This window comes from Amblyomma mixtum, chromosome 3 (assembly GCF_055824585.1).
Source record: "Amblyomma mixtum isolate Tamu chromosome 3, ASM5582458v1, whole genome shotgun sequence".
Lineage (NCBI taxonomy): Eukaryota > Metazoa > Arthropoda > Arachnida > Ixodida > Ixodidae > Amblyomma > Amblyomma mixtum.
In genome coordinates this window covers 95,626,042-95,651,929 of record NC_143014.1, presented here as the reverse complement: position 1 = coordinate 95,651,929, position 25,888 = coordinate 95,626,042, and the positions used below count along the sequence as shown (strand labels likewise).

Below are 25,888 nucleotides of genomic sequence, written 5' to 3'. Positions count from 1 at the left end.
TAGAAGCCTGGTTTTTTTAGCACAATCTCCAACTATATACTATTATTCAAAAGGAGGCCTTAACAAAGTAATCCATTATGGATCCATGAGAAAAAAAATTCCATGTTTACCGGACATCCCAGCTAACTGAAACAAAGTGTTTAAAAAAGCCTGACTGTCCTAGACGAGCAAAACCAACCCAGTGCTGTTGAGAGTCATGTGGCCTAGTCTGTGGAATTTTTTTTTAATTCCATGAAGTTAGTGAAGGCTGTAACTAGCCAACTTTTTAAACATTGGCTTTTGGAGAAAAGTGGAAATATGAATATGAAAATTGTAGATCACCTTGAAAAACAGCCAAGCGAAACGTTTGCAACAAGGTACCATTTACACACTTTTTTTACTGGCTCTAGAGAAGGTGCGTGAAATTCAAAATCTGCCATTTTTCAAAGATGCGCAAGAAGAAAATCGACAGTGGTTGTGACGCTCGCCCGAGCCAGACAGCAAGCGTGACTGTGCAACTTGCACCGTCGCGCTTGCAGACTGGCTCGCGCGGGCGCCGCAACCACCGTCACCACATCGGCCTGCCGGAGCAATGAGGTCGTCGCGCCACACCAGCAGCTGATTTCGTTCACTCAAGCCACGGTTGAGAGCAGCACAATCGTGGTGCACGAATGCGCTGGGCACGTGATTTTTTTTGTATTCCGCGGGTTTTCTTCGAAGCTCGAAAAAAAGATACACATGAGGCTTTCTTTGTAACAAATAAATGAAATGGGGGTTTCTGAAGGTGCTTTCCAACTTTGCTATTCACATCTGCCGTCTAAAGTCAATATTTACACATTTAGAAATATTATCGTAATTGCTAATTAATTAACTGCGAAACAAAAAATTGCCTATGATGCGCAAGCCGGTTGGTAGATGTATGTAAGTGGTTTCCCTGGCCTACCTCAAATATCTCATTTTTTAACCATTGGCTAAAGTTAGCCTGGACACCCTGTATATACCATATATTGCCATCTAAATGTACACTCCCAAACTTGCACACCTTGCTAGCTGGAAAAAAAAGAAAAGTTGACAATAAAAATGTTTTTGCAGGCCTGTGTGGTGGCGTCTCCTCGCCCCTCACACTTTTCGCAGCTGCACACGGCGACACAGCAGCCGTACCGATCTTCCCACACCTGCCTAGCGCGCACCCGCGTACATTCTAGTGGTCTGGCGCAGAAGGGAGTGCAAAACATGCAGGTTTTTTTTTATATAAAATCCCAAGTAATAAATTAGGGATATGCAAATACGGTAGCATGTGCCCAATGACAGATGCAGTGCTATCATCTACTGATAAAGTGACGAAATTTACCGCTTGAAATAGAATGAAACTGCCAACCTCACAATTCAACATGGCATGCATACAGCGAACAAGTTATATATCCCACTCGAACCGATATATCCCCACTGGGCTAGTCACCATCATCCCATATGCACCACACATCAATGCTTTGCTTTACTTTACTGTGTTTAACGTCCCAAAGCAACTCAGGCTATGAGGGACGCCGTAGTGAAGGGCTCCGGAAACTTCGACCACCTGGGGTTTTTTTAACGTGCACTGACATCGTACAGTACACGGGCCTCTAGCATTTCGCCTCCATTGGAATGCAATGGCCGCGGCCAGGATCAAACTCGTGTCTTTAAGGTTGACAGCCGAGAACTGTGGTGGCTCACACATCAATGCAGTTATGAAAGAAATATACTAGACAGTAGATCTGAAAAACTCGCAGTGAATGGTACCCTAGCACAACGCAACAGTAGTTCCAAGCAGGCAACACTAATACACAGGTTCTCCAGGCCAGCATGAGTGAAAAGATCACTATCATAGAAGTTCTCCAAGACACACCTGCCATCATGACCAGCACTTACTCAACATGCGGCATGTGTGACTCCAGGCATTGCACCATTATCAAACCAAAGAATCACAGCACAGCTAGAAGTGGTGAATTGCAATGACACAGGCCACAAGTTAAGCTAACCAAGACAACTGACAGGAGTGGACAGCTCAATACAAGTTATTCATTGAAAAGACAACCATAATTAATATGTTGGTGACGAATGGGCAAAGAAATCAGAACACAAGTGCAGTGCAGATAATCCCGACCCAGTAGCTCACTGGCTGTGGAAATGCAGAGAACTCCTGCAGAGGTTGGAACTGGATACACTATCCTCAGGAACCTGCCACGCAATGTTAACACCATTATACTAGGCATAATTAACGAAACGCGAGACACTGAAGTATGTCCACAATAATGGCAACACTCATTTGTTATACCGATACATGAAGATGGCACACAAACTGACCATATTAGCAATATATGGTCACCAGCCACAGAAGAGATGATCATGGAATGCATGGTACTCAACTGTGTAATACAGATCACATCATTCCAGCCAAACCAGCTACAGTCTCAACGAAAGCATTAAGGACAGCATTCAGCTCAGCCCGAGGCACGATGACAATTTCGCCTTTCCATCGACACCACAAAATAAGAACTGTGGTCACTGTTGATATGAAAAGGGTATTCTACATGCTCCTGCACAACACTATTGTTATATTCAGAAACTGGATACTATAACAAAATGGAGTAAGGTCCGCAATCTGATAAATCCAGGTTTTTGCATGAAGCCTCGAAAGGAATATGCAGAATGGAAACCAAAATAAGAAATAACTGCAGGTGAAATCACCTTAAAAATGTTTACAGTAAAACCCCGGTTACTCGAAGCCATAAATCAGAGAAATGTTTTGTGACGGTGCTATCTACCGCCTCCGCCGAAGCTTGCACAACACCACTGCTATGAGTGGGATGGGAACAGTGGGGGTGGCAAGGGGGGGAATTGTAGACACCACGGCCGGGCTAGAGGAGATCAAGTGCGGTCGCATCGCTGCCGCTAGACCGGCTGTGGATGCATCTGCTTCATCCCGTACGTTACCGCGCTCGGTCTGCCTGCGATCCTAGGAAACAGACTCTTTGCCTTGATTCACCAGTGCTCTCCACCACCATCGCTACTAATGCGTGGCAACTATCAGTGCTGGCACCATGCAAGCAACCGTGCATGACAGGGATGGGCACACACCACTGCTCGTCTTGTGTCTTTTTTGCTATGTCCTAAACCTTACCTCTGAGTATGACCTGCTGTAGTGCCAAGTGGTGTGACGTTTCAAAAGCAAAAGCAGCAGAGACTTCTACATTAGCTGTGTAGATGCATTGATGGCACTGGAGCACGTTGCATTTTGTCAAATGTGGTCACGCATTGCAACTGTGTTTAATTTTGACGAAACTGCCAAGCGGTTCTATGAAATTTAAAGCATTCAGCACTAGCTAACAGATTAGTTTGGGCAGAAAAAAAATGAAAAATAAAGTGTCCTGCCCGCACCACCAGTTCACACAACGGTAAGCTAACAGACAATCAGCACAGCGAGTTAGTTATACTGAGAAAAACTGAGAAATTCATAATATTGAAGAAATCACTACATGGAGATTCGTTACATCCAGAGTTAATTGTATGCGGGAGCATGCTTAACAACATCAAGGCTTTTTTTGTCCTGCAAACTTTCTTTTTACACCTTGGCTTTACTATATTTATGCAGATGGTGTGACCATCAGAACAAGAGGTTCACTGAGACACTAGGAGGAGACAGAGCAATGTGCTCTAGATACGTTGAAAGTGCAGCTTAGAGCTCACAAGTATGTAGGTCACTACAGGAAATACAAAAGTTAAAAAGGCAGCCGACAACTCAGGAGTCATTTGGCTTACAGTAGTTGGGCAAGCAATCCATAAACTTTTGCTCTAAACATACCTGGCTTGCACCTCTATGAAAAAGAAGACGCATCTACTTGGATGACAAACAAAGTGCCTCTGGAGATTACCACTGGGAGTCAAACGCTGAATTTCACAATGAACAAGAGGAGCAGCCGAGAATGTCACATGGAAGCTGGTCGCATCTCTTTTCTTATGCGTCGGATATGCTGGGCCATGCCGCAGACTTGGAATGAAAGCCCCCCCCAACTTACTCAAGATGCTAAAAAGAATCAGAGCTATCACTGGCCTTTTCGAAGACATGGTACTTCAAGAGCTATGCTGGCATGCTACAATGAAATTATATTACTACAAACAGGAGTTATACAGACACCAAAAATGCTTACATCCATATTCATCACTGCCATCTGGGCAGTCTGTCACCCGGTCACAGACTGAATCTTCAGCAACACACCGTCCATCACCACAGAGATAGGCTCCTCTTTCTGAGCGGCACTTTTCTGGTCCTGTACACATGAAAAAGAAGGGAAGGATAACACACACACAAAAAAAATATCAATTCACCACTCACATAATCACAGTCACATAATCAGATCATGAAAATCAACAGCTAGAACACCACGAAAATGGAAGGCAGTTTTTGCTGGCTACGGATTCTGTCAATGCATTAGCAATATAATTCAGTAATGTAAAAAAAATGTTGTGTCTTTTCCTGCAACAGGAAAAAAAAAATTATATCCTCTAGCTAGCAAGGCCCATCCATATCATTCCAGAGTTCAATCCTATGTAAAAACTGATCACTTGCAGCGTACATTCCAGCGACTACAATACAAGATATAATAAAGTCTGAAAGATGTCTGTTCATCTAGACTAAGATGCCAGATATGCAAATATGCCCCAAATCTGTATGAAAAGAAATACAACAGAAACAGTTGATGACAATTTTGGGGCAAACAAGTTGATTTACTAAGCCTCATAAACTGTTTGTTAGAAACAGGAGTACCCAATGCATGACAAAGCAAGGTAATTTTAGATTTGGAGCAGGTTATTTAAAAAAAATAAATCCTGAGTCTGAATTACAGAATGCAAAGCACTAAAGCATGAAAGCAACAAAAAAAAAAAAGTTTTCACAATGTTGCCACAGTATACCGCCAACCACCCCAAGGCCACAGTCTACTAAGTGTTGCATAACATTGGAGCACAGTCGCCTCGTCTCAGTTCCTTGCAACGAGGTGCAACTTGTAAGCCTCTGTGCAAATACTGCTGCATGCTCTGCACTCTTTACAGCCACTCTGTGTACAAGTGCACACTCTCGCAGCACAATGTTGACCAAACTGATCGTGAACTGCAGCTATGTGAGTGAATATGCCATTTGCATGTCACCACAATCCTTAGATTATGCAAATGAACTTGAGAAACACGATTTGTGCAGAGGGAGGGGAAACGGGAGTTTCCCTGGCATAAATGGTCATTTGCAGAAGCCCTAATTGCCTCTTAAAGGGATACTGAACCAAACTTTTGGAGCTGCTCTTTTACATGTAAACAAGAGCTTGACTGCTAAAATTGATAAATGCGACAAGCATTTTAGTGAACAAACGCGGATAGCACGTTTTCTTCGCGATTTATTGCTGTATCGTTGCACCTGGCGGTCGCCTGTGGAAGCTGAGACTAGACGTTATAACACCCGTGCCCACTGTTCCCGCAGGAGCACGATTTCCATCGCTACTCGCAGGTTTTGCAAGTTTTGCTTCGGCAGCGTTGGAGGTTGGGAGCCTTATCGCTTGGTCTACCCAAACTGCAGTGCAACATCGCGCGTGACGCGACTGGTTGCCTGTCGGATGAGGGTGTCATGAAGTCATGCTCTTCACCTCGCGCCGGCCGGGAGGGCTTGGCACACGCTCATAAAACATCAAAAATAAAACCATCTGCTGAAAAATATGCAAAGTCACGACTAGATTTTGGTGTAATCACATTCCGAGATTCTATCTCCAGTGTTTTTGTTAAATTTTAAGATTTTTCTTCAGTATCCCTCTAAGGTGTGTCGCAAAGTCAGTGCAGCCCAGTTGCCACTTCACAACGGTCGAGGAGAAATGCATCACGTTTCCTTACAGCCATCCCCTTGTAATGATTGACCTCAGCCTCTGCAGTTCTTAAAGGAGTACCCTCTGATATCACCAGAAAGAATATGATGTTTACGCTCATGCTTTCTCCATGAACAATCAATGCTTGCTAGCATTCTCATTCAACTCTCGTAAAACAGCCTGCAGAGCAGCTGCACCAACACTTACCACAACCAGTTTCATCTGAGCGATCGGCACAATGAGGCACACCATCACAGCGATCCTTGGCCTGATAGCAACCCACTCCAGATGCACACATGATCTTCTGCTCACAACCAGACACGCAGCCTTGTTCATCCTCTCCATTTTCACAGTGAAATATGCTGAAGAGCAAAAATAGACAGCGATGTGGAAAAAGGCAGCACAATAAATACAATCTAACAACACAATAGAGGTGCTAGGGTTGACCAAAGTTATATAAAACTCAATTCTAATAATCAAAGGCTAGTTTTGCAACCCATGAAGGACTAGCTTGAAATGGTGAAACAAATACAGTAGAACCCGTCTACAGTAAAGCGACTCGAACCAGCAAAAATCTTGCCTATATCAGTTGTTGGTGATGGCATGGCTCTGAGGATGCTCTCTGGTAATTCACTGGCTATGAAAGAAACACTCACAAATACCTTCCATCCGGCTCTTATTGTCCCTTTATGTGATAATTATTTATCAGAGTTATCACATTTCATGTTACCATGTTTTTGATTTTGTTTATATCTTGAGGAAGTACCACATTTGCACAAATAAAATGTGGCTACAATATAACGAGAGTTTAATTTCATGAGAAAACAAAAGTTTAGCATGAACACAGAGTCATTTTCCGCAGCCATAGAGTTGTTTAAGAGGTGATAGTTCATTGCGCGACACAGTCGAGGCGCAGTCGAGGCGCAGCAGTACAGCTCATGCAGTGCCACCGTGTGTCCGTTTCTTGCCGCCTCTTTCCTGGGCTTCGTGCTGCCGTGCTGCGAATGTTTGCCCTTTTCTTCCCTTCACTACAATTTTACTATCTTCCCTTTTTCAGCGACCCACGCCTTCTTTCTGCCTTCATAGCCCGCTTTAGTTTCTTTTTTTTTTTCCCCCGTGCGCGGCGCGTGCTTTCCCTCACGGCCCCAAGGATTTTAAAAAGTTGGCTTCTCACAGCTTCCCAGCTTCGTGGAGAAGCTATCTCAAGAAAAAAAAAAAAAGCACTGTTTTATCGTTTTTAGTATGCATTTACCTCCGAACATTGGCCTCGTGCGTGCCGCGTTGTTGTCATTCCGCGGGTGGTACGTTGCCACGGCCAGACCCTCTTTACTATAGCAGTTTTACTTGAAAAAAATCTCTACTATAACAAAAAAAAAATGTAGTCATCTATGGGAGGTGAAATGGGATTGCAGTTTCACTTTAATATATCAGAGCTTTTACTATATTCCGAGTTTACTGCAGCGGGGCTCTACTGTATATCCTGTGTCCTTCAGTTCAACACCTTTTCCTTTAAGTTTACATGCTAAAGTAAACACGAGTTGCCAGGTCCATGCCATAAATTAGCAGCACAGCTGAAATCAGAGACAAATAAGTAAGCAAGGGTAATAGAAAGAAGAATACAAAGCTTTAAACATGGCCTCTCACAGAGACTTGCTGCACTCTACCGTACAAGGGTCACACTGTACTTGAATAATTTCACCACATACACAGCCAATTTTTTTCCCAAAATAGCGCACAGTTGCATTTTGTCTAGGCTCTTGTAGGAAGGATACGGAGCAGAAGAAACTATACCGAAGCAACCCCCTTTCAACTACACCAACCACCGAATTCACAAACGGACCCCGACCATCCCTTAAATGAAAGAGGGGCTGTGTCCCCCGAGGAGTGAAGGAAACAGCCACTCCCCCATTTAAGGGATGGTCGGGATCCAAGAATGCCACCCAGTGTTTCTTTCAACAAGGAGCTCCTCAAGAAACCTTCCTCCACCGTGGCTCCCCCGAGCAAGCACAAATGGCATATGGGGACGAGATTACGGCAAAAATTTTCCCCTAAAACGGTATGTCACTGCCTATTACATGCGTATTTTGTCACATTATGCCATCTGAAGAGCCTTCACAAAGAACCTCAACGTTCACAGCCAAGTAAACCATCTTCTGCAAGCTGTACGAACAAAGCAGCATTGTAAAACGGCCAGAAACGCTTTTGTCTGACACCTATCGCTGCCGGCGACGTGGAGTCTACGTAGTCACTTCGTTTACGGGTATACAAAATTCCCACAGCAAGGAAATGATGTGGCGTCAGCCATGTTTACAACCAAACAGGCGGTCGAGGAGCCCTCAATGTAGCGTCTGCGCTACCTCGAGATTCTCTACAAAAACTTCACTTTTTCCTCCACTCAAGGAGTGGAGGTTGGTTTCTGAAGCTGTTTCTGAAGTCTCTCTGAGTAGGCTCATTACAGCACCTGTGAAGAGGTTGCTAAGCGCTTTGTGCATTAAACTGGGTCAAGACATACACTTACTAAAAAATTTCAAATTAATTTTGCCAAGATCACTAACTGAACAAAAAGCTTTGGTCTAGTATCACATGGAACAAAGAAATATTTGATAAACTGGCTTTGCTTTAATTTCCGAATGCAGCCAACGAAAATTCAGACCCCCGATTTTTCAGGCGCACTTTATTATTAGGCACCACAACATGCCCCATAGAGCCAATGTATACGAGCACCTGAAATTTCGTACACATCACAAGTAATTGCTCGTTTTTTTTAACTTTATTCACACTTGCTGTGGCACTGCTACCAATTGTCAAGCAACCATATAATTCGTATTGTGGAACTTTGTTAATTCAGGCTTCAAGGGGGATTGAAAGCTTGACCTAATAAATTGGAATTCAATCTAAGAGAGCCTCTGCAATGGCGGGGCTGATCACGCATACATGGCTGTGAGCTGGCAGTGCTTTCGGATGTCATCCACTGCTAAACTCTGAATACTAGTCAAAGTTTGCAGAACCTATCCGCACAGAGTTCTTTGGTCCTGAATTGCAAATATGTAGCAGCCGAGCGCATGGGAGGCATACAGCTTCGTGAAGACGGCGAGTGGAAGAAAATGACAGCGCCTTTCAAAGCAAGCAGCTTATACCTGCGACAAAACACACATCCCCAACTTTTCTATCGCAACACAATCCAAATTTATGCTTTGATGACAAGCAAAACACCTTTTATTATATGCAAGCCACAGCAGAGTGCATACAATAATGTATATACTGCCAGTTTTGAGATTGGTTTTCAACTTAGTCTCTAGGCCTAATTACAAAAGCCAATGCCGACTGGAGGGCTTGCTTTGGCCATTGTTGGTTCTTTATTATCTTCATCGCCATCTTCACCTATTCGTCTAGAGTCTTCCATATAGTGGGCGCAGCGCAATTCCCATAGCGGCAGGTTCGATTTCGCATCTGAACTTTTACCCAGCCCACACCTTTGTCCATGACATGCCAACAGCAAACAGCCATAGAAAGCTGATCTTGCAAAAGCGGTCATCGCCAGTCATCTGTGCGCACAACACGTGGCGAAATCTAGAGTCATATGAAGCACCCGAATGTGCACAAAACTGCTGACCCCTTTCTCTACCGTACTGGCAATTAGATTTTGGTGAAATTAGATTTTTCAGACCGCCCGATTTTTTGGATGTTTTCATGGTCTGTACAGAATCCGAAAAATTAATCGTCGACTGTAAAACAGAATATTTTAGTATATTTACATGTTAAACAAATTACAAAATCCTCCAAATGCCACAGCTTTTTTGTTTTTCCAAGGAACAGCACTGAAAACATGTCGCCGAAATTCATGCATAAATCTTCCGAAAACAATGCTTGCAGCCCTACCAGAACTCAAATGCTAGTGACAAAAACTATTTAGTGTATAAACAGAATCGATATGAATTCCTCTCAAATCAATGGGTAAAAAGAAAAACCTTATGACTGTTATATGGATTTCAGCAGTTTGCAAGGAAAAAAAAACAAACATTAGTGTAGACTCCCAGGTCCGTGTGTTCAGCACATATAATGCCCATATTGCAAATAAAATGCAAAACATTTGTCAGAAGAGACCTTGAACTTTACCTGGATGCAGCTGTGCTCCAAATACACATAAAAATGTTTTTAGAATATTAAAAAAAAAACCTAAAGAAAAGAGAATAAAAATAAAACTTAAATGCTTTATACTGTTTTCTCCTCCTTATCACCCCAAAAACTACAAGTACAGAACTTGCACTCAAAATCAATAGAGACAGAGAGGACCATGAATGAGAAAAGCCCGAAAAGCCCACGGCCAAAGACCATTAACCACCAATTTGTAGGCTACGAAATTGCAGCTCTGTTTCCTTTCGCAGAAAATTTTGGAGAAGGACTGCACACAGGCCACACTGTGGGTGCAAGTAAATGTCCCTGCAGTAATTTTTAGTCGCATGACAAGACGCAATGTAGCCATGCGAAGAATTTTCAGCAGACCTGTCGCAGCGTTCGCTGAGTGGGTCATAGCAGGTTGTAGACGTGGGGCTACACAAGGTGCGATTTGGCCCGCAGAATGCACAGTCCAACTCGTCGCTCAGGTCAGAGCAGTCTGGCTGCCCGTTGCAGCGGGCCTTCCGATTGTAGCAGCCGCTGCCTGTGGCACAGCGCAGCATCCCAGGTGGGCAGGGACCTGCCGGCAAATCCATCTCTGCTCTTCCAAATGCATTACACCCACAGCGTTAACACACAGAGAGCAGGAAAGCCTGCTATACACACACAGGAGTATAAACACCAATGTGCTTCTAATTCTGTGAAGAAGCAAGTTCCTGACAAAAGATGAAAAATCAGTATGCTCAGCTAAATTAATTTCGTTGCAGCAGGCATAAAAGTGAGAATGGCACTCTTCACATGCTTACTGCGGTGGACTGTCACACTGGCAAGGCTGCAACAGAAAAATAAACGTGCCAAGGATGGAAACAAAGAATTAGAAGGGAGAACAAAGCTGCAGGTATGTGCTGTATGTTTCTACACAGAACCATATTACCAAAATAAAGACACAAGAGTGCAGTGTATGCACTCTTGCATCTTTCGACAGCAAGTCAGAATAATAGTAGAGCCAAACATCTCATATGATTTTCAAGCAAAGATGATGTCATAGCCTTGAAAGATAATGTACTGATCAAGACTCACTTTGCAGAGGGGCTAATAGCCCCATTAATGCCAGAATCATTTTGCACCAGTTGTGAGTTCATCATTAATTGGTCACAAAATTGTGTTAAAAGCAATAGCCAACTTACAGAAGAGCTCGTCTGACTTGTCTTCACACTCAGCATGACCATTACAAGCCCAGTGTTGAAAGATGCACATCCCATTCGAGCACTGAAACTCATCTGGTCTGCATGATAAGGGCTGCTTGTATGTGCCTGCAAAAGAAAGGGCAAACAGTATGTTAGTATGAGACAAGTGACACAGCGCCCACTTATTAGTGGTTCAGTTTCCTCTAGGGCACTAGAGGCGCAGGTGAACTATGTACTTCAGCACTGGACTACTACTCTGAGCACTATGCTCATTTCAAAAGTCAGTGGAGCATCTCACCTACAGTATAAGACAACTGGAAGCCTCGGCCCTGGGGCACCTGTATTGGGGAGGTGTGGAACTTGATCCACACTTTGTTGCTTCGTGAGACAAATGGCTCAGGAGCCTTACGGCCGCAGTGCACCCGCTCGCCCCCACTTGGTGTTGGGCCCAGCTTGATCCAAGTGCCTCCACAACAAGGGTTCTTCTCACAGTCTTCAAGGCCTCCAAGATCTAAGTCATCAAAACTACAAAAGGAATGCAGATACAGTCACACCAGAAGTCTCCACAAGTGATGGGCCATTTGAATAAGCTCAAATTTTACATGTGGTAGATTTATATGTATTGGCCAACTGCAGCTGTAATCAATATGCAGAGCCAAAAAATTTGCAAAGGCAAATGGTCTTCACTGCTACTAAGCACCACTACCACCATTAGAACCACAGCAAATCTGCATGCGCACTGTGAAAGGTAGCTTAGCATGACCAAGTAACCTTGGAGGTAACTTGGTCAAGCTACCTCCCACAGTGGTCACACCTCACAGCAAAATACTGGTCACCGGACTGTAAACCAACTGCTCACATAGCAAACTCATAAAATGTAAAATGTGTAGGTATCACAAGTACAGAATGCTTGATCAAAAACAAAGTTGCCTTACACAAAATCTGTCCACCAAAATATCTCACACAGCGGAACTATCAAAACTGCAAAAGAAGCCATGCATAGATGTGGAGAAGGTAGTAAACTAGAGGCTACGGACATGACCCCCACTTTTGCCTTGTGGTTTACTTTTGTGGCCACAGCTCCCACTGTAGGTCAGGCTAGTGTAGAATTAAACACAACAAGGCTCAAGTTTAGGTAAAGTTTACCTTATTGTGATGATCTGGTCATGGCGGCCAATGATGAACCAGCTGCATGACGTGTGGTTTGAGTAGAAAGCTGGATATCCTGGGCTGCTGATCTTGCCCTTTGGACCAAGACGCCTCTGTTGCTGGCATGATCCTGCACAACACAATGGCAATGCGAGCATGGTTTGTACTGCAGCTCTGCAACTGCCCACACTTAAGACAAAATAACACTGTTCCAGAGTAAAGCTGGCAAAACTTCCTTATTTGCACACAGCCACCAGTTTTTGTAACCCATGCACATGCATTCTGGCTGTACAAATCTGACATACTCACCACAGAATAAAAGCCCAATCACAGGTCAGCACAACTTGTCATTGCCAGCAATGTGCAAACAGGGTTACAATGACCTTGCTATTGCTTTTTTCAAGCAACCAAATACGATCAAACTTCCATTAGAAGCTTGTTCCAGCTATTATTATTTATTACTTATTAATACTGTCAACCCTCATTTGAGGGTCATTACAGGGAGGGTAAAATGAAAATCACAATAAACATCACACTTCCAATACATAATACAGGATAACAAAAGAAAGTATGACAATTCTCACTACTGTTGAGCTACCCTATATATAAAAGAAATTTGTGACACATTCAAATACACGCACATCCACTTATTTTTTGATATATCCATTAATGACACTTACAAATGTTGTAACACTTTAAGACTGAGTGGCATGACCAGGCAGTTTGTTTCACAGTTCTATAGCATCGGGAAAAAATGATCGAGCAACGGAAGACGTTAGTTCCGGTCATGTATGGTTGGACTGCTCTATGATGATTCGGGCGAGAGCTCCATATACCTGAAGGTTGCAAATATATATCCTTATCAATCTTAATTGCACCATTAATTTGGTTGGCCAGAATTTGGGGACAGACAGCTAAAACGGTTGTAAAGAATAAAACTGTCTGTGTGCACAACAAGGAGACTCCCTCAAGCCATGACTCGCATGCCCTGCCCCTGGTACGGGTCTAGCCCCAAGTGGCTTCCACAAGTTACGCTGTGCAAAAAGATTGTTTCAACAAGGAGTTCATTTGGCAGCTGAGTGTAATGCAGTCACACATAAAAATTAGTTCGATGCGGTTACTTCCAACAGCATAAAAATGTCAAGTCGACACAGCAACCACTCAAGATCCTTTCTCTTCAACATAATAGGGAGATCTTGATAAGATGACTACATTCGCAACAAGCTGTCTCCAGAGTTATGGTGACCAATACAGTGACAGACACAGCTGTAACAACTGCAGTGGCCAGTTGCTGGCAAGGTGATGCACTATCCACAATTCCATGCATCACCTGCACATACCTTTCCTTTGTTTAGCCTTCTTGAACACTTCAAAAGGGTGCGAACACTCGCTTCATTCAGTGCACCTAGAGCATCCAAGGATACCTACTTGGCTACTGCTGCTTGAAAAATGAGGTTTACCAATGCAATACCCCTTGAACAACAATAGTGCCACGCATCTTTGTACAGTTTGTTTCTTCACTCTTCAAAGCTGCCAGTCCAAGGTTTTATCGCTTTGTTTGTGATATCACATCCAGGCGGAGCTAATTCCACATTGTACCCGATTGTTGTGGTAACTTTGCATGCCGTATCACGAAAGTTCGTCATCAGCTTTAAATCCAGCACGGCCAAGAGCGGGGGGCATTCTGTTCGATGACTGCAGAGCATGCTTGTTGCTTCTGCCGCCGCCGAGTCACCACTATGTGACACTAGTATCCAGTTTTTTCCAAATAGACCGATGAGTGTGCTTATTTTCAGCACACAATTATGCACGCTTTCAGAGGTGCAATAATCATGAACACTTGGTGCAGTAGCTAGCTTAATGCTTATGGCATTCAGCCACTGTGCTACAATGGACACTGTTCCTTACCGCTATGCCCCTGAAAGCATTACACACTGAAAATAAGTGCACGTGTTACGTCACTGAGCTACTGAGCAGGGTCACCGTGGCTGCATTGTGACAGAGATGAAATGCAAAAACACCTACTTTGATTTTGGTTCCTATTAAAGACTTCTTAGTGGTTGAATTTAACCTGGAGTCCTCCACTGGTCTAGTTTTTGGCAGGCAGAAATCCTTTAATTTACGAAGAGGAGGATTAATACATTAGGGTCATCCACCAAATGTTGTTAGCATTCTAAAAAGCATGGCTTTCATTGCATGGAAGGTGCCAGGATATTCGTAGAGGGGCAGCGTGGAGAGGCAAAAAAGGAAGGGGGGCATCCAAATTTAGGTGAGGCACAATGCCTCTGTGACCTCCTCCTCATAGAGACCCAATTGTAAAAAGTAAATAAATAAAATTAACAAAATAAAAAGGTGAGAGATTCACAAACTCACCTACCAGCTAGGGTGGTTAATATGGGATGCATTATGAGAAAATGTCCTCTCCATCAGGGTCTGAAGGAAACACGTGGAATTTTTGGGGTGGCGACTGCCACCCGTTGCCTCCTCTTAGAACCATCACTGTATTACAGGAGCTGAACATGTCAGCCCCTTCAATGTTTTTGGCTGCCCCACTGCATGCGCTCAATACTGGAAGCACATGCCAAAGTTGTGCCTCAAACATTCCGGCCTGATACTTAGCAATCTGTCCACAGTTATTAGGTCAAAGAAAACCAGGCATGTATTACAATGCTGCCATACACAGCACATCAAATCTAATATATACTGCAATCAATATGCCACTCCCGACAATTTATGAAAAGCACACATACCAGGTTTCAAGTTTTACTCTTCGGAACTACAAGAAATGTTCACACGACTGCATAAGACTACCACTGAAAACACTGAAAAAAGCTGGAAAGAGGCTTTAAAGGGTCCGTGCAACAGTTTCAAGACGCATATAGAATGCGTGCATTAGTTAGTACAGGTGACTGAGCTTTCATGTGGCATATGCGTTCTCAAAAGTAAGCAAAAACTTATAATTTTTTTAAATTCTCATACCCATACCTCGTAGCAACATATAGTGCCAGTTTCTTGTGCAATTTCTCTCTTTCAACTTTGTAAGGCACACGTAATGAGGTAGTTAGAGGCTCTGATTGGCTTGCCAAAAACTGCAACGATGTTCATAGACAACGCAGGCGAAGGCGGCAGCATGCACGGCCAGCTGAAAACCTTGCTCCCTACCACTCTTCCCCACTGTCGTACCGCAACGAGCAAGCAAGTGGCAAAAGAAAAAAAAAAGTAAACAACTGCGCCAGGTTGGCCAGGTGATGCTTTCATGGGCACAGCAAGGTCCCAGCCTGTCAGCTTCATTTTTTTTTTCTCGCTCTGGAAAATGAGTTGATTTAGGAAAAGGTAGAGGGCCACTTTTAATCGCCTCTCTGGTGTTACATAAGCTAGGCAGAAAATTTGTGCAGACGGATGACAGGAGATTCAATACCAATCGGTATTTTGGCTTTTGTTAACCATGGCGAAAACTGTTACAGAGACCTTTTAAATTTTCCACGAAAAACCAGAACAAATGCTGTCCAGTTTCTTTGCTGCAACTGGGACCACAGGAGGCTTACTTCCCACCATTAAGAAGGAATGCGGTTTTCAAATCTAAAAAAAAAAAGCAATCTAATTAGGTCTCTTTAATCACATATCGGGAGATTTTTCCTGAAGATAGCCCAGAAGCGACTTCAAAAAATATTTTTGTGACCATAGGTAGCAAAAAACCTGGCTGAAATCTCTGTGAAACTGGCCGATTTTCACCAATAACTCAGCTTTTGCACTGCCATTTGCAGAAAGATAGGTGTAACCGAAAGGCTGGTTTCACCACAATTCTCCCGTAGGAATCATCCATCTACAAAGCCCCCATAGCCAAAGACATAAGACCATTACAATCCTGGGGCAGTTTGATGAACACGAACTGCTTGTACAACTTCAGTGCCAGCTTTCTCAAAATTGTTTTCTGACCTGACTGCTCTGCTTGCAGAAAGTATACCACTACAATGACATCACAGATTTTAATGCAGTTTGTCACACTGTGTTCCTTTAGAAATTTTTTTATGCAGCGAGATTCCCATATTTTTGAACTATTTTCTCATTTTTTAAAATCCATCACTAGTTTGTTGTGATGCCAATGAGGGCATTATGCAAGCGTGGATCACTGTGTGTGGAAAAACATCAGGCCGCTAAAAATATTTCGCGAATGTCACTGCATCAACAATTCCTTTGGGTAAAACTTAAGAGTGGTTTGCAAGGCCCCTATCATGTTCCGTTGTCACACCAGGCTTCCAACAAATTTGGTAGTGCAATGAAACACAGAGATTTGTCAAACCTAGGCAAAATATTTCAATGAAATTTTGTATTGAAGCATTCAGTGCACTTTCCAATAGGCATTCCAAATTTCAGTGCTCTATGCAAAGAAAAAAACATTTCACCTCTGAAACCCGTGTCTCCCATTAAGGGGAGATGCGGATCTCGAAGTAGTCAAAAAAGCAAAAATTTTGATCTTTCAAAAATGGTGTATTCTGGTTCAATATACTCTAATGTACCTACCTACAAATTTCAAAGGTCTAACTCAATCTCCAGCTACTAAATAAATCAATATATTTGGTGCCTCCAAAGCTCCAAAAAGGCGATTTTGGAGCAAAATATGTGAGAACTTCGCGCCCGTTGCTTAGTGCAACCACATCCCCGAAGACTGCCACCTTGGTCATGTTCGAAAGCTGGTGCTCTTCACTGCATTCTGATGTAAATAGATGAAGGTGAAAATAATGATGATGATCACTATTGTGAAATCCTCTCAATTTCCACACTTCCGTTTTCTAGGGCTTCTACAACGACCTCTGAATGGCTGCTGCGCACACTTCAAATGAGATTTTCTCCACTTCGTATTTTTTGCCAGGATGAATAGCCTGAAGTTTTCCTTATGCTTTTATGGTGCAATTTCAGTCAATCTTATCCCACTTAATTCCGAAAGAACTAAAGTATGAAGCTATGCTATTTTTTTATGGCCGAGTCGAACATATTAAATTTCGCAAAACAATGATTGTCACCTAATTATATTTTATAATTATGGTTTGGTTTATGGGGGTTTAACATCCCAAAGTGACTAAGGCTATGAGGGACGCCGTAATGAAGGGCTCTGGAAATTTCGACCATCTGGGGTTTTTTAATATGCACTGACATCGTACAGTACACAGGCCTCTAGAATTTCACCTCCATCGAAATTCAACCGCCGCAGTCGGGATCAAACCTGCGTCTTTCGGGTCAGCAGCCGAGCGCCATAACCACTGAGCCACAACGGCGGCCATTTTATAACTGTGGTGCTTCGAAATAACTGAACATTTTTATATCATGATGTACCATAATAACAATATAAATAGCAAAGCTCCGCATGGTAGGTCTTTGGCTATAGCTCCATTTTAGTCGGAACCAAAGAATATTTAGAGAAAAAGTCTTAACGACCTGTAAGAAACTACCTAATTAGGCCTCAGTTATTTTCCCATAATGTGGGAACTGAGATATGCTAAAACTAATTACATTTTTGAAAACAGGATGAAAAAATACATACACATACCTAATTTCATTACAATATCTCTAATAATAAAATTTTCATTTTTAAGACCCTCGTCTCCCCTTAAAGGGGCCCAGAAACACAATCTTAGTTAACTGTTTTGCCTGTTGATTGCATACAGTGAGTTATAATGGTGCTATTAGCGTCGGCAATACCGCGTACATTCTGTTTTTTAATATTTTAATGTCCTCCCAAAAACAACTTCATGGCTCTGATGGTGCCGCCACACAGTGGCGGGTTTTTAGCAGCGGATATGACATCACCGTGCGCGAGCTTGAAGACCGGACAAACAGTAAATATACTGCAAATTGTGTGAATAAATAGAGACACATTTTGTCACCTGTCTGCGTTTTATATTAGATCAACAAAAACAATTTGTTTGTCTTAGATAAAAGCCCTGCAAAGCAAGTAAAATAAAAACACACCACCAGGGGCGCTCTGGCATGGAAACAACGCTGCCAGTCTCACAGAGAGCAGGCAACCATGGAGTACAAACTTCCGCGACGTGCTCTGGCTGGCTGTTTTGATTGGTTGCGCCAGGTGCCGTCATTGGGAGAGCGAAATAGGAGTGGGAAGCCCCGCCAAAATCGAGTTGAGGGCAGCGTTTTGTTTGCTTGTATTTTGAAATTTCTTCACTGAATAACTCCCGTTCCTGTGCATCGATTCCTGTAATTCTTTTTAAGTCAGCATATGTGTGACATAAAGAACCCACCTGAAGTATAGCCGGTATTCCCCCAGGCAGTGTTTCGCAGCCCCTTTAAAAGTATTGGTATTTAACAGGAAGTGTTCAAAACTAGAAAAAAGTTAAATAAAAGTGCAGCTATGCTATCCAGCAGGGAAAAATTATGTTTCATGTACAGAGAATTTCCCACATAATACCACTGCTTCAGTGGTGTGACAGCAATGCAGAGCAGGGCACTTTCAGTTTCATTTCTTTATCGGCACCCCTACCTAACATATGCTACTAAGCTTATCCCATTATAGTTACATTGTTTTACGGCAGTCCCACTGTATTACTTGCTACCAAGCTTGAAAAGATGTGTAACAATTTTGGAGCTTTCTGTTCAACAACCTCAAGAAATTGCTTAGTTGTAATCACTTTAAACAAAGCACAGCTTGATTGTTAATCAATGCTTTAGGATTAAGGGGTGTGTAACTTGCTTTCTTTTAGTGTTCTATTAACTGCACAATCGTGGCAAAGATTTGCAGGTGCATTTGTATATAAATTGCTTGGAATAAAAACTTTGTTACTTTTTCAACCACCTACCGGGCCAAGGGAAACATTCTACCTAGTCATTTACTTCTTTAACAATATTAGCTTCTCACACAGGTGTAGTCGAAATATTTCTGAACAGGATAGTGAGAAACTGATTCTCCACCTCTACTCAAAAATGTTACCTGAGAAAGGGTTTGCACATTTTTAATAGATGGGTCAACAGATCATTGACCAATAATGCAATGCAATCAAAATGTTGTATGAGTGCCCACTATATGGAAGAAATAGACGAACTGATTGACGATTTTTTTACATGCCAGAGTAACACTGTAGACTATGAGGCATGCTGTAGTGGAAAGTTCCAGATTAATTTCAACCACACAGAGTTCTTGAATATGGAATAAAATCTCAGTACACAGATGTGTTTTCATTTCGTTGCCATTGAAACGGCTGCAATTTGGGCCAACAACCCCTGGCCTCAGTAGCCAAACACCACAGCTACTAAGCAACCACAGCACATGGGAAAAAATAATCACTATCACTGTAGTGTCTAATCTGGAAAGGTTTCGAAAAAGGGCAGACTGAGTAAACTGACCAGGCAGTGTTCCACAGAACAGAAGAAAAGGTTTCACCCCACAGCCTTTTTCCCTTAATCTTGTACCACAAGTTATATAACCTTTGGTGCCAATGCATGTCCTGCAAAGGAAACCACCATTAATACATTTTTTTTAACAACTTTAAAGAGCACTTATCTCATTCCACCCAGCACTTTTAACTGGCAATGAGCAATTCATTTCAAACGAATACAAATTTTTAATTTCTGAACACTGCCATTCGACATGCACTTCATCTATATACTTTACACAACAGTCAATAGTGGCCTGTAACCTCACACCAAAACTCATGTTATATTATTTTTTTAACCTTCAATTTCAGGCCCTAGGACTTATTAGCCGGGCACCACCTTGTGTTTGGAGCATTGTGGCTTCAGTTTTCACTACACTACTAAACCCAAACTAATACTACTTAGTACTTGCCAGTAATAATCACAATGTTGGACAACAGCTCCAGGAAGAGCAGCAACTGAAGCTGACAGCTCCTTTATAAGCTAGTGGAACCAGCCCATACTAGTGGGGGCGATAGCTGGACTCTTGTGCTCTCATCTATAGCATTCAAATGAGGTGACTGTTGGCAGACATGGCACCTGTGCGCCTTCATAGCTTTTCACATGTCCCGGAAACTTATGTCCCCGGTAGTACATTATGACCAGTGAATATGTCATCCTTACCTTTTCATTGTCACAAATTGTCATCACCTTTTAAAGCGCACAACTACACTCATTATGCATACGGTTTTCCGACCGCGTTTTCAGTTCATAACACCAATCGTTACCACACCACCAGGAGTCCAATGCACCTCGCTCGTTATCGCCGGCTACTGCAAAGCCGAAAGCTTGGAACAGTTCCATGCAAGCAAAAACACTAAATGATTGCATTTTATTTCTACATGTACAAGTACCTAAACATGCGAAATCGCAAGTTTCACTGCTAACACGTTTCGCGACTAAACGTGGCTTACTCGACAAAACACATACAAGTCCAGATGCGCTCAAAAAAAGAAGTAAAACATCAGAACAGTACCCATATCGGCTCCTCCGCTAGACTGCAGCAGGCCCCGGATAGATGTGCTTCCAGAGCAAACCACCGCTGGAAGAGTTGGTTTGGAGGCGTTACAGGAGCACAGCCAATTCACTAGAGTATGTCATATGCAGTACTAACCACTGAACCAACACCTATTCAACGAGACTGTTCGAATGCGTATGCTGCGATGACAACTAAGAAAACACACAAGGAATTAACATCAGATGCAAGCGCAATCAATTCATTCGGCCTTCAGCAGCCCCCACAATCAAGTGCGTTGAACAGCTGTAACATCGCTCCCGAGCCTCATAACCGATTGATGATGAGCTAGCAAATCAAACTTGCGAATTAGGATTAAGATCAACCCTACCAAAGCGTCAACTATACAGCGAACAGCTTACACACTGCCAAAGACTTTCTAAGGTCTAAAAACAACAAGATACACAAATTATTAAGCCTACGCGAAACCTGTGACTCACCTGCAAGCAGAAGAACTGCGAAAAGCTGTCTCATGTTTGCAAGGTGGAGATTTCCAGGACGCACAGATGCAGACAGACAAGACCGATGGTCCTAATCCTCACTACTGCGCTGCCTTCATGTCATAAAACTGCACACATACACTCAACGCGTAGTACATTAAAGTAGCCCATTTTAGACTTTCATCTCGCAGACTAACAATATATACTCTCAATTCCAGCGCTTTCTTCACTTGGACGCTGAAGGATGGAAAGATACGCAATGGAAGCGAGAGTAGTAAAAACATGGTCACGTGGCAGAAACGTCATTACACGTGGTAACCAATAGAAAAACCGAGAAAGCGCACATGAAATTTGCACGACAGTTTGGTTTGGGCGGGAACCGTTGTTTTTTTTTTGCACTGTTGCGATCGTATCTGTGGCGCATGCTAAACTTTTCAAATGAATTACAGCAGAGCACATATGAAGAACCACTTGGCAAATGACAGTTTGTTGACTCCAGGAAACTTTTATGTCCATGCGGATGCACTGAAGTCACGGCGCTGGTAAGCATATCGATACTGCCCCACGATGACACTGTTGAACTTGTAGCGCACTTAAACGAGGAGACGTAAACGAGAAGACATGCACAAAGGCTCAGCAGGTCGTGTGGGTGGGCTAGATGATTTGCGGTTTAGTAAGTGGAAAAGCGCACTGACTAGGCAAAAAGCAAGGCAGGAGGACAAGGGGCAGGAAGCGCACTGAAGACCAAAGCTGACCCTTCTGGTTCTGCCTTGGTGTTTGTCTCGTCAGTGCGCCTTTCCATTTTATAACACACGAAGGCGGTTTTTAGGTGCGTCTCCGTCCTCTTTCTATGCGCAGTATTCATGCAAGCGTATCGAACTAGCCGTTTAGGCTCGGTACGATGACACCGGTAGCAGGAGCACTACGGACGTCAGTGTCAGAATTCTCCTGATTTAGCTCATTTTAATTGCCAAATAAGGATTCTGAGCAAGTGTATGTGGATTCGCACGCATAATTCTGGCTTCTCGAGCGTTTGAAATCCCGCAAGACAGATAGCCGGGTGCAACATTTCGCGTACTGTAGTGTGTAGCCCCAGTTAGAAAGAAAAAAAAGGTAGAAAGAAAATAATTTTACTCTGTGGAAACACGAATTAATCCAAGTGGTCTTCTGTTGTTCCTAAATGTGCTTTCCAAACTTCCTTTCATATCGCTTTTTGGCAGGAATGCATCCAACATTCCATTGGTCGTTCAAACCTCCCACTGGTGTCGCGTTTTTAAGATCGCGACAAGTGAAAGGAGTAAGTCGCTGGAGCGGAAAGTGGAAGCCACGAAGCTGGTGGAATATGGAAATTAAGGAGGCCATCGAACAACGACAGGCGGCTTCAAGGGAACACAGAGAAGCAAAGAGGGCGCAGTTATCTGAGAGGAAATAGGCAAAAAATGGGAATCTTATCGACAAAAGAAACAGCAATTTCAGGTCCTCGTCCAGACTAAAATAAAGCAGTCCTCTGATCAATGGCTGGCTGAAGTTCGTGATGCAAATAAAGGGGGGCCAAGAAAATTCTGGAACCATATAAGCTGGTTGGGAAAAACAAATTAAAGAAAGCAGGAACAGATTAAAGATGCTGAGGGAAAATGTTTAGAGGGAGGCGATGCTGTGAACTACATTACGTCAGTTATAGCTGTGCCATTTAGCAGCGACAATAGGGTAATCTCCCCAAGTGAGGGAGTAACACAGGACAGCACAATAGAGAACAGCTTAGAACTGACTAGTCTTAACTAGAAAAAGGCGGAAGCAAATATTCTTAAAACCACATTCGCAGGGATAGACGAAATCCCAGTTAAGCTGATTAATGACCGTGGCCCAAGAAGCAAGGAAACGCTGATAAAAGCATTGGAGACAGTCATAACAATTAAGCGAATTCCGCACAGCTGAAGACAGAGTAAAATGAATTTAATTTATAAATGGAAAAGAGATCAGATGAACAAAATCCTTTCGTCCGGTTACGATAACATCTGTTATATACAGGCTGGCAATGCAGGTGGTGAAATTAAAAATGCAGTCATGGGTACAAGATAATAGGATACTCGGAGAACTTCAGAATGGGTTCAGAAGGGGTAGAGGCTGAGATGATAGCCTGTTCGTGCTTACCCAATGCATAGAAATATCTAGGTGGAAAACAGACCTCTGTATTTAGCCTTTCTGGACATAAGCAGTGCATACGATAACGTGAACAGGGAACTCCTGTGGAACATATTAAAAGATGTAGGTATCGGTCATGAGGTAATTGATTTTCTACAGGAAATCTACCGAGATAATAAAGTTGAAATTGCATAGGAAGGGATAAAAAGTACCGCAACTGTGGGGGTACACAAAGGATTAAGGCAAGGTTGTCCTCTATCACCCCTGCTGTTCATGCTTTATGTGATAATATATGGAAAGAAGGCTACAAGAAAGTAATCTAGGTTATAATCTGTCGTACAAATTAGGCGGAAATGTAGTTGAGCAGTGGCTCCCGGGTTTAATGTATGCGGACGATATTTTGCTGTTAGCAGATAGCCAGGAAGATTTACAAACTTTAGTTAATTGTTGTGGAGATGAAGGAGACGCTCTAGGTTTCAGTTTTAGCGCAGTTAAGTCAGGTGTGATGATTTTCAACGATACAACTGATCAGGTGCTTACAATACAAGGCCACGAAATACCCAGAGTGGCCGAATACAAATACCTCTGGATATGACTAAACGAAGGGCAGATATACACAGAAAAGCATGATCAGTCTCTTAGGGCAAAAAGACGAAGATTGGGGTACAACAAATATGAAGTACTGAGAGGTATTTGGAAAGGAATAATGGTGCTGGGACTTACTTTAGGGAATGCGGTTCTGTGCTTAAGGGTAGAAGTTCAGTCATAATTAGGCGTAAATCAGAGAGCTGTTGGAAGATTAGCACTAGGTGCCCACGGAAAAACCACAAACGAGGCAGTACAACGGGATATAGGCTGGGCATCATTCGAAACATGGGAAGCTAAAAGTAAAATACTATATGAAGAACGCCTGAGGAAATTGGACGATAACAGGTGGGCAGCTAAGGTATTTAAATACTTATACATAAAGAGCGTTGACTCACAATGGCGCAAAAGAACTAGGAAATTAACCATTAAGTATGCCGGTCATGAGGACGAGGAAAGAAAGAGCATTAACCGGCATGTTAAAAACGCAGAAGTTAAAAATTGGATTAATTCAATGGAAAAGAAGCACAGTGTAGAACTATATCGATACTAGAAAAGGCAGATCAGGACAGAATTTTTCTATGATAACTCAAGAGGCAGTGCCCTACTCTTTGAAGCTAGGACAGGGTGTCTTAGAACGCGCAGCTCAAAAAAAAATCCAACGAAGATGATTACACATGTGCTGTGTGTGGTAGATCTGTGGAAACAATTGAACACCTCTTACTCAAATGTGATGGTATCCATCCGGATGTCGATGCAGGCACAGTCACTCTTCCTGAGGTCCTAGGGTTTAAAGACAACAATGGTCATGTAGATAAATCTGCAGTGGAAGTTAGCAAAAAGCGATTGGAGGATTGGTGGCTGAAAAGCAGAGATGTGACATAAGGTTAGAAGCATAGGAAACCGTAGTGAAAGAAGATGGCGAATCTTTATTAGAATTAACAACACAGTTGAACTAAAATAAAGAAAAAAAAGCTGAGCATGGTGGCAATTGCCACCACCTCGTTTCAAAGGGGGCGCTCCTATCCATCCATCCATCGAACGTGAGTGAACTGATCATGTGAACAGCGGAGTCTGAAGAGGCAAACAACAGCGGAGTGAACTAGGCTACAGCCGTGGTACAGTTCATTCCACTATTCACAAGTTCTGGAAGGACGCCCTGCTAGGGGAGCCGGTCACGCTGTTTTTGTACCGTGAGCTACACTGGCCAAGGTTAAGCAGTTTCGCGTGGCTCCTGGAGAGCCGATGGACTATGGCTTCAGCGCCGCGTTTCTGGCACAGCCTTGTCAATGCCTGCAGCCCACATCTCTCGCTCATCACCCCACGTACCTATAAGCACGTTTCAGGCGTCCACTGACCCAGGGAGCCATTATGCGCACTTCCTTTCCTTAAAATGATCGGAGGGTAAAACGTTGTCAACGGCTACGGCAATGAACACAACGAACGCCGACGGCCTGTGGCTTCAGCGCCGCGTTTCTGGCACAATGTTGTCAATGCCAACGCATGCAGCGCACACCTGTCACTACCGCCACTTAGCTTAAAGCACTGTTGAGGTGTCCGCTGTTCCATGAGGGTAGTTATGCGCCTTCCCTCTGGTTCAGGTGTTCACTGAGATGTGGACACTTCGCCCTCACCTCATGCTCAGGATATCCTGGCATAGCAGAGCTGCGCCACTGCCAATTTTTTATTATTATTTTCTCCGCCCATCATTTTCTTTGTCGTTCTAAGTTCTGGTTATGTTGAAAATCGGTTTTTTGTGTCCGTAAGGGAAGAGAGGAAGGTGGCAGTGAAAGAAGAGAGAAAGGTGCTATAGTGGAATGGAGGGCTTCGGATTAATTTCGACCACCTGGGGATCCTTCAACGTGCACTGACATTGCATAGCACATGGGCGCCTTTTGCGTTTCGCCTCCATCGAAACGCAGCCGCCTCGGCCGGATTCGAACCCGGGTAATACGGCTCAGCCTTTATTCG

General features: G+C 43.2%; 2 protein-coding genes across 2 annotated transcripts in view; one reads left to right on the top strand and one right to left on the bottom strand.

Annotated features, from left to right (window-relative positions):
* The window catches only part of LOC149351031 (uncharacterized), a 34,068-nt gene extending 12,645 nt beyond the window's left edge, over positions 1-21,423 (bottom strand). The window contains exons 1-8 of the mRNA XM_089580217.1: positions 21,191-21,423; positions 20,712-20,777; positions 12,311-12,443; positions 11,463-11,689; positions 11,165-11,290; positions 10,365-10,557; positions 6,069-6,223; positions 4,167-4,286 (exon numbers count right to left, since the gene is read on the bottom strand). Coding sequence (XP_089436343.1) covers positions 4,167-4,286; positions 6,069-6,223; positions 10,365-10,557; positions 11,165-11,290; positions 11,463-11,689; positions 12,311-12,443; positions 20,712-20,777; positions 21,191-21,224 — 1,054 coding nt within the window. The 5' untranslated portion in view covers positions 21,225-21,423. The remainder of the gene's footprint in view (positions 1-4,166; positions 4,287-6,068; positions 6,224-10,364; positions 10,558-11,164; positions 11,291-11,462; positions 11,690-12,310; positions 12,444-20,711; positions 20,778-21,190) is intronic.
* A 103-nt stretch (positions 21,424-21,526) lies between these two features.
* The window catches only part of pch2 (pachytene checkpoint 2 protein), a 32,557-nt gene continuing 28,195 nt past the window's right edge, over positions 21,527-25,888 (top strand). The window contains exon 1 of the mRNA XM_089580218.1: positions 21,527-21,732. Within this exon, the coding sequence (XP_089436344.1) occupies positions 21,629-21,732 (104 nt within the window). The 5' untranslated portion in view covers positions 21,527-21,628. The remainder of the gene's footprint in view (positions 21,733-25,888) is intronic.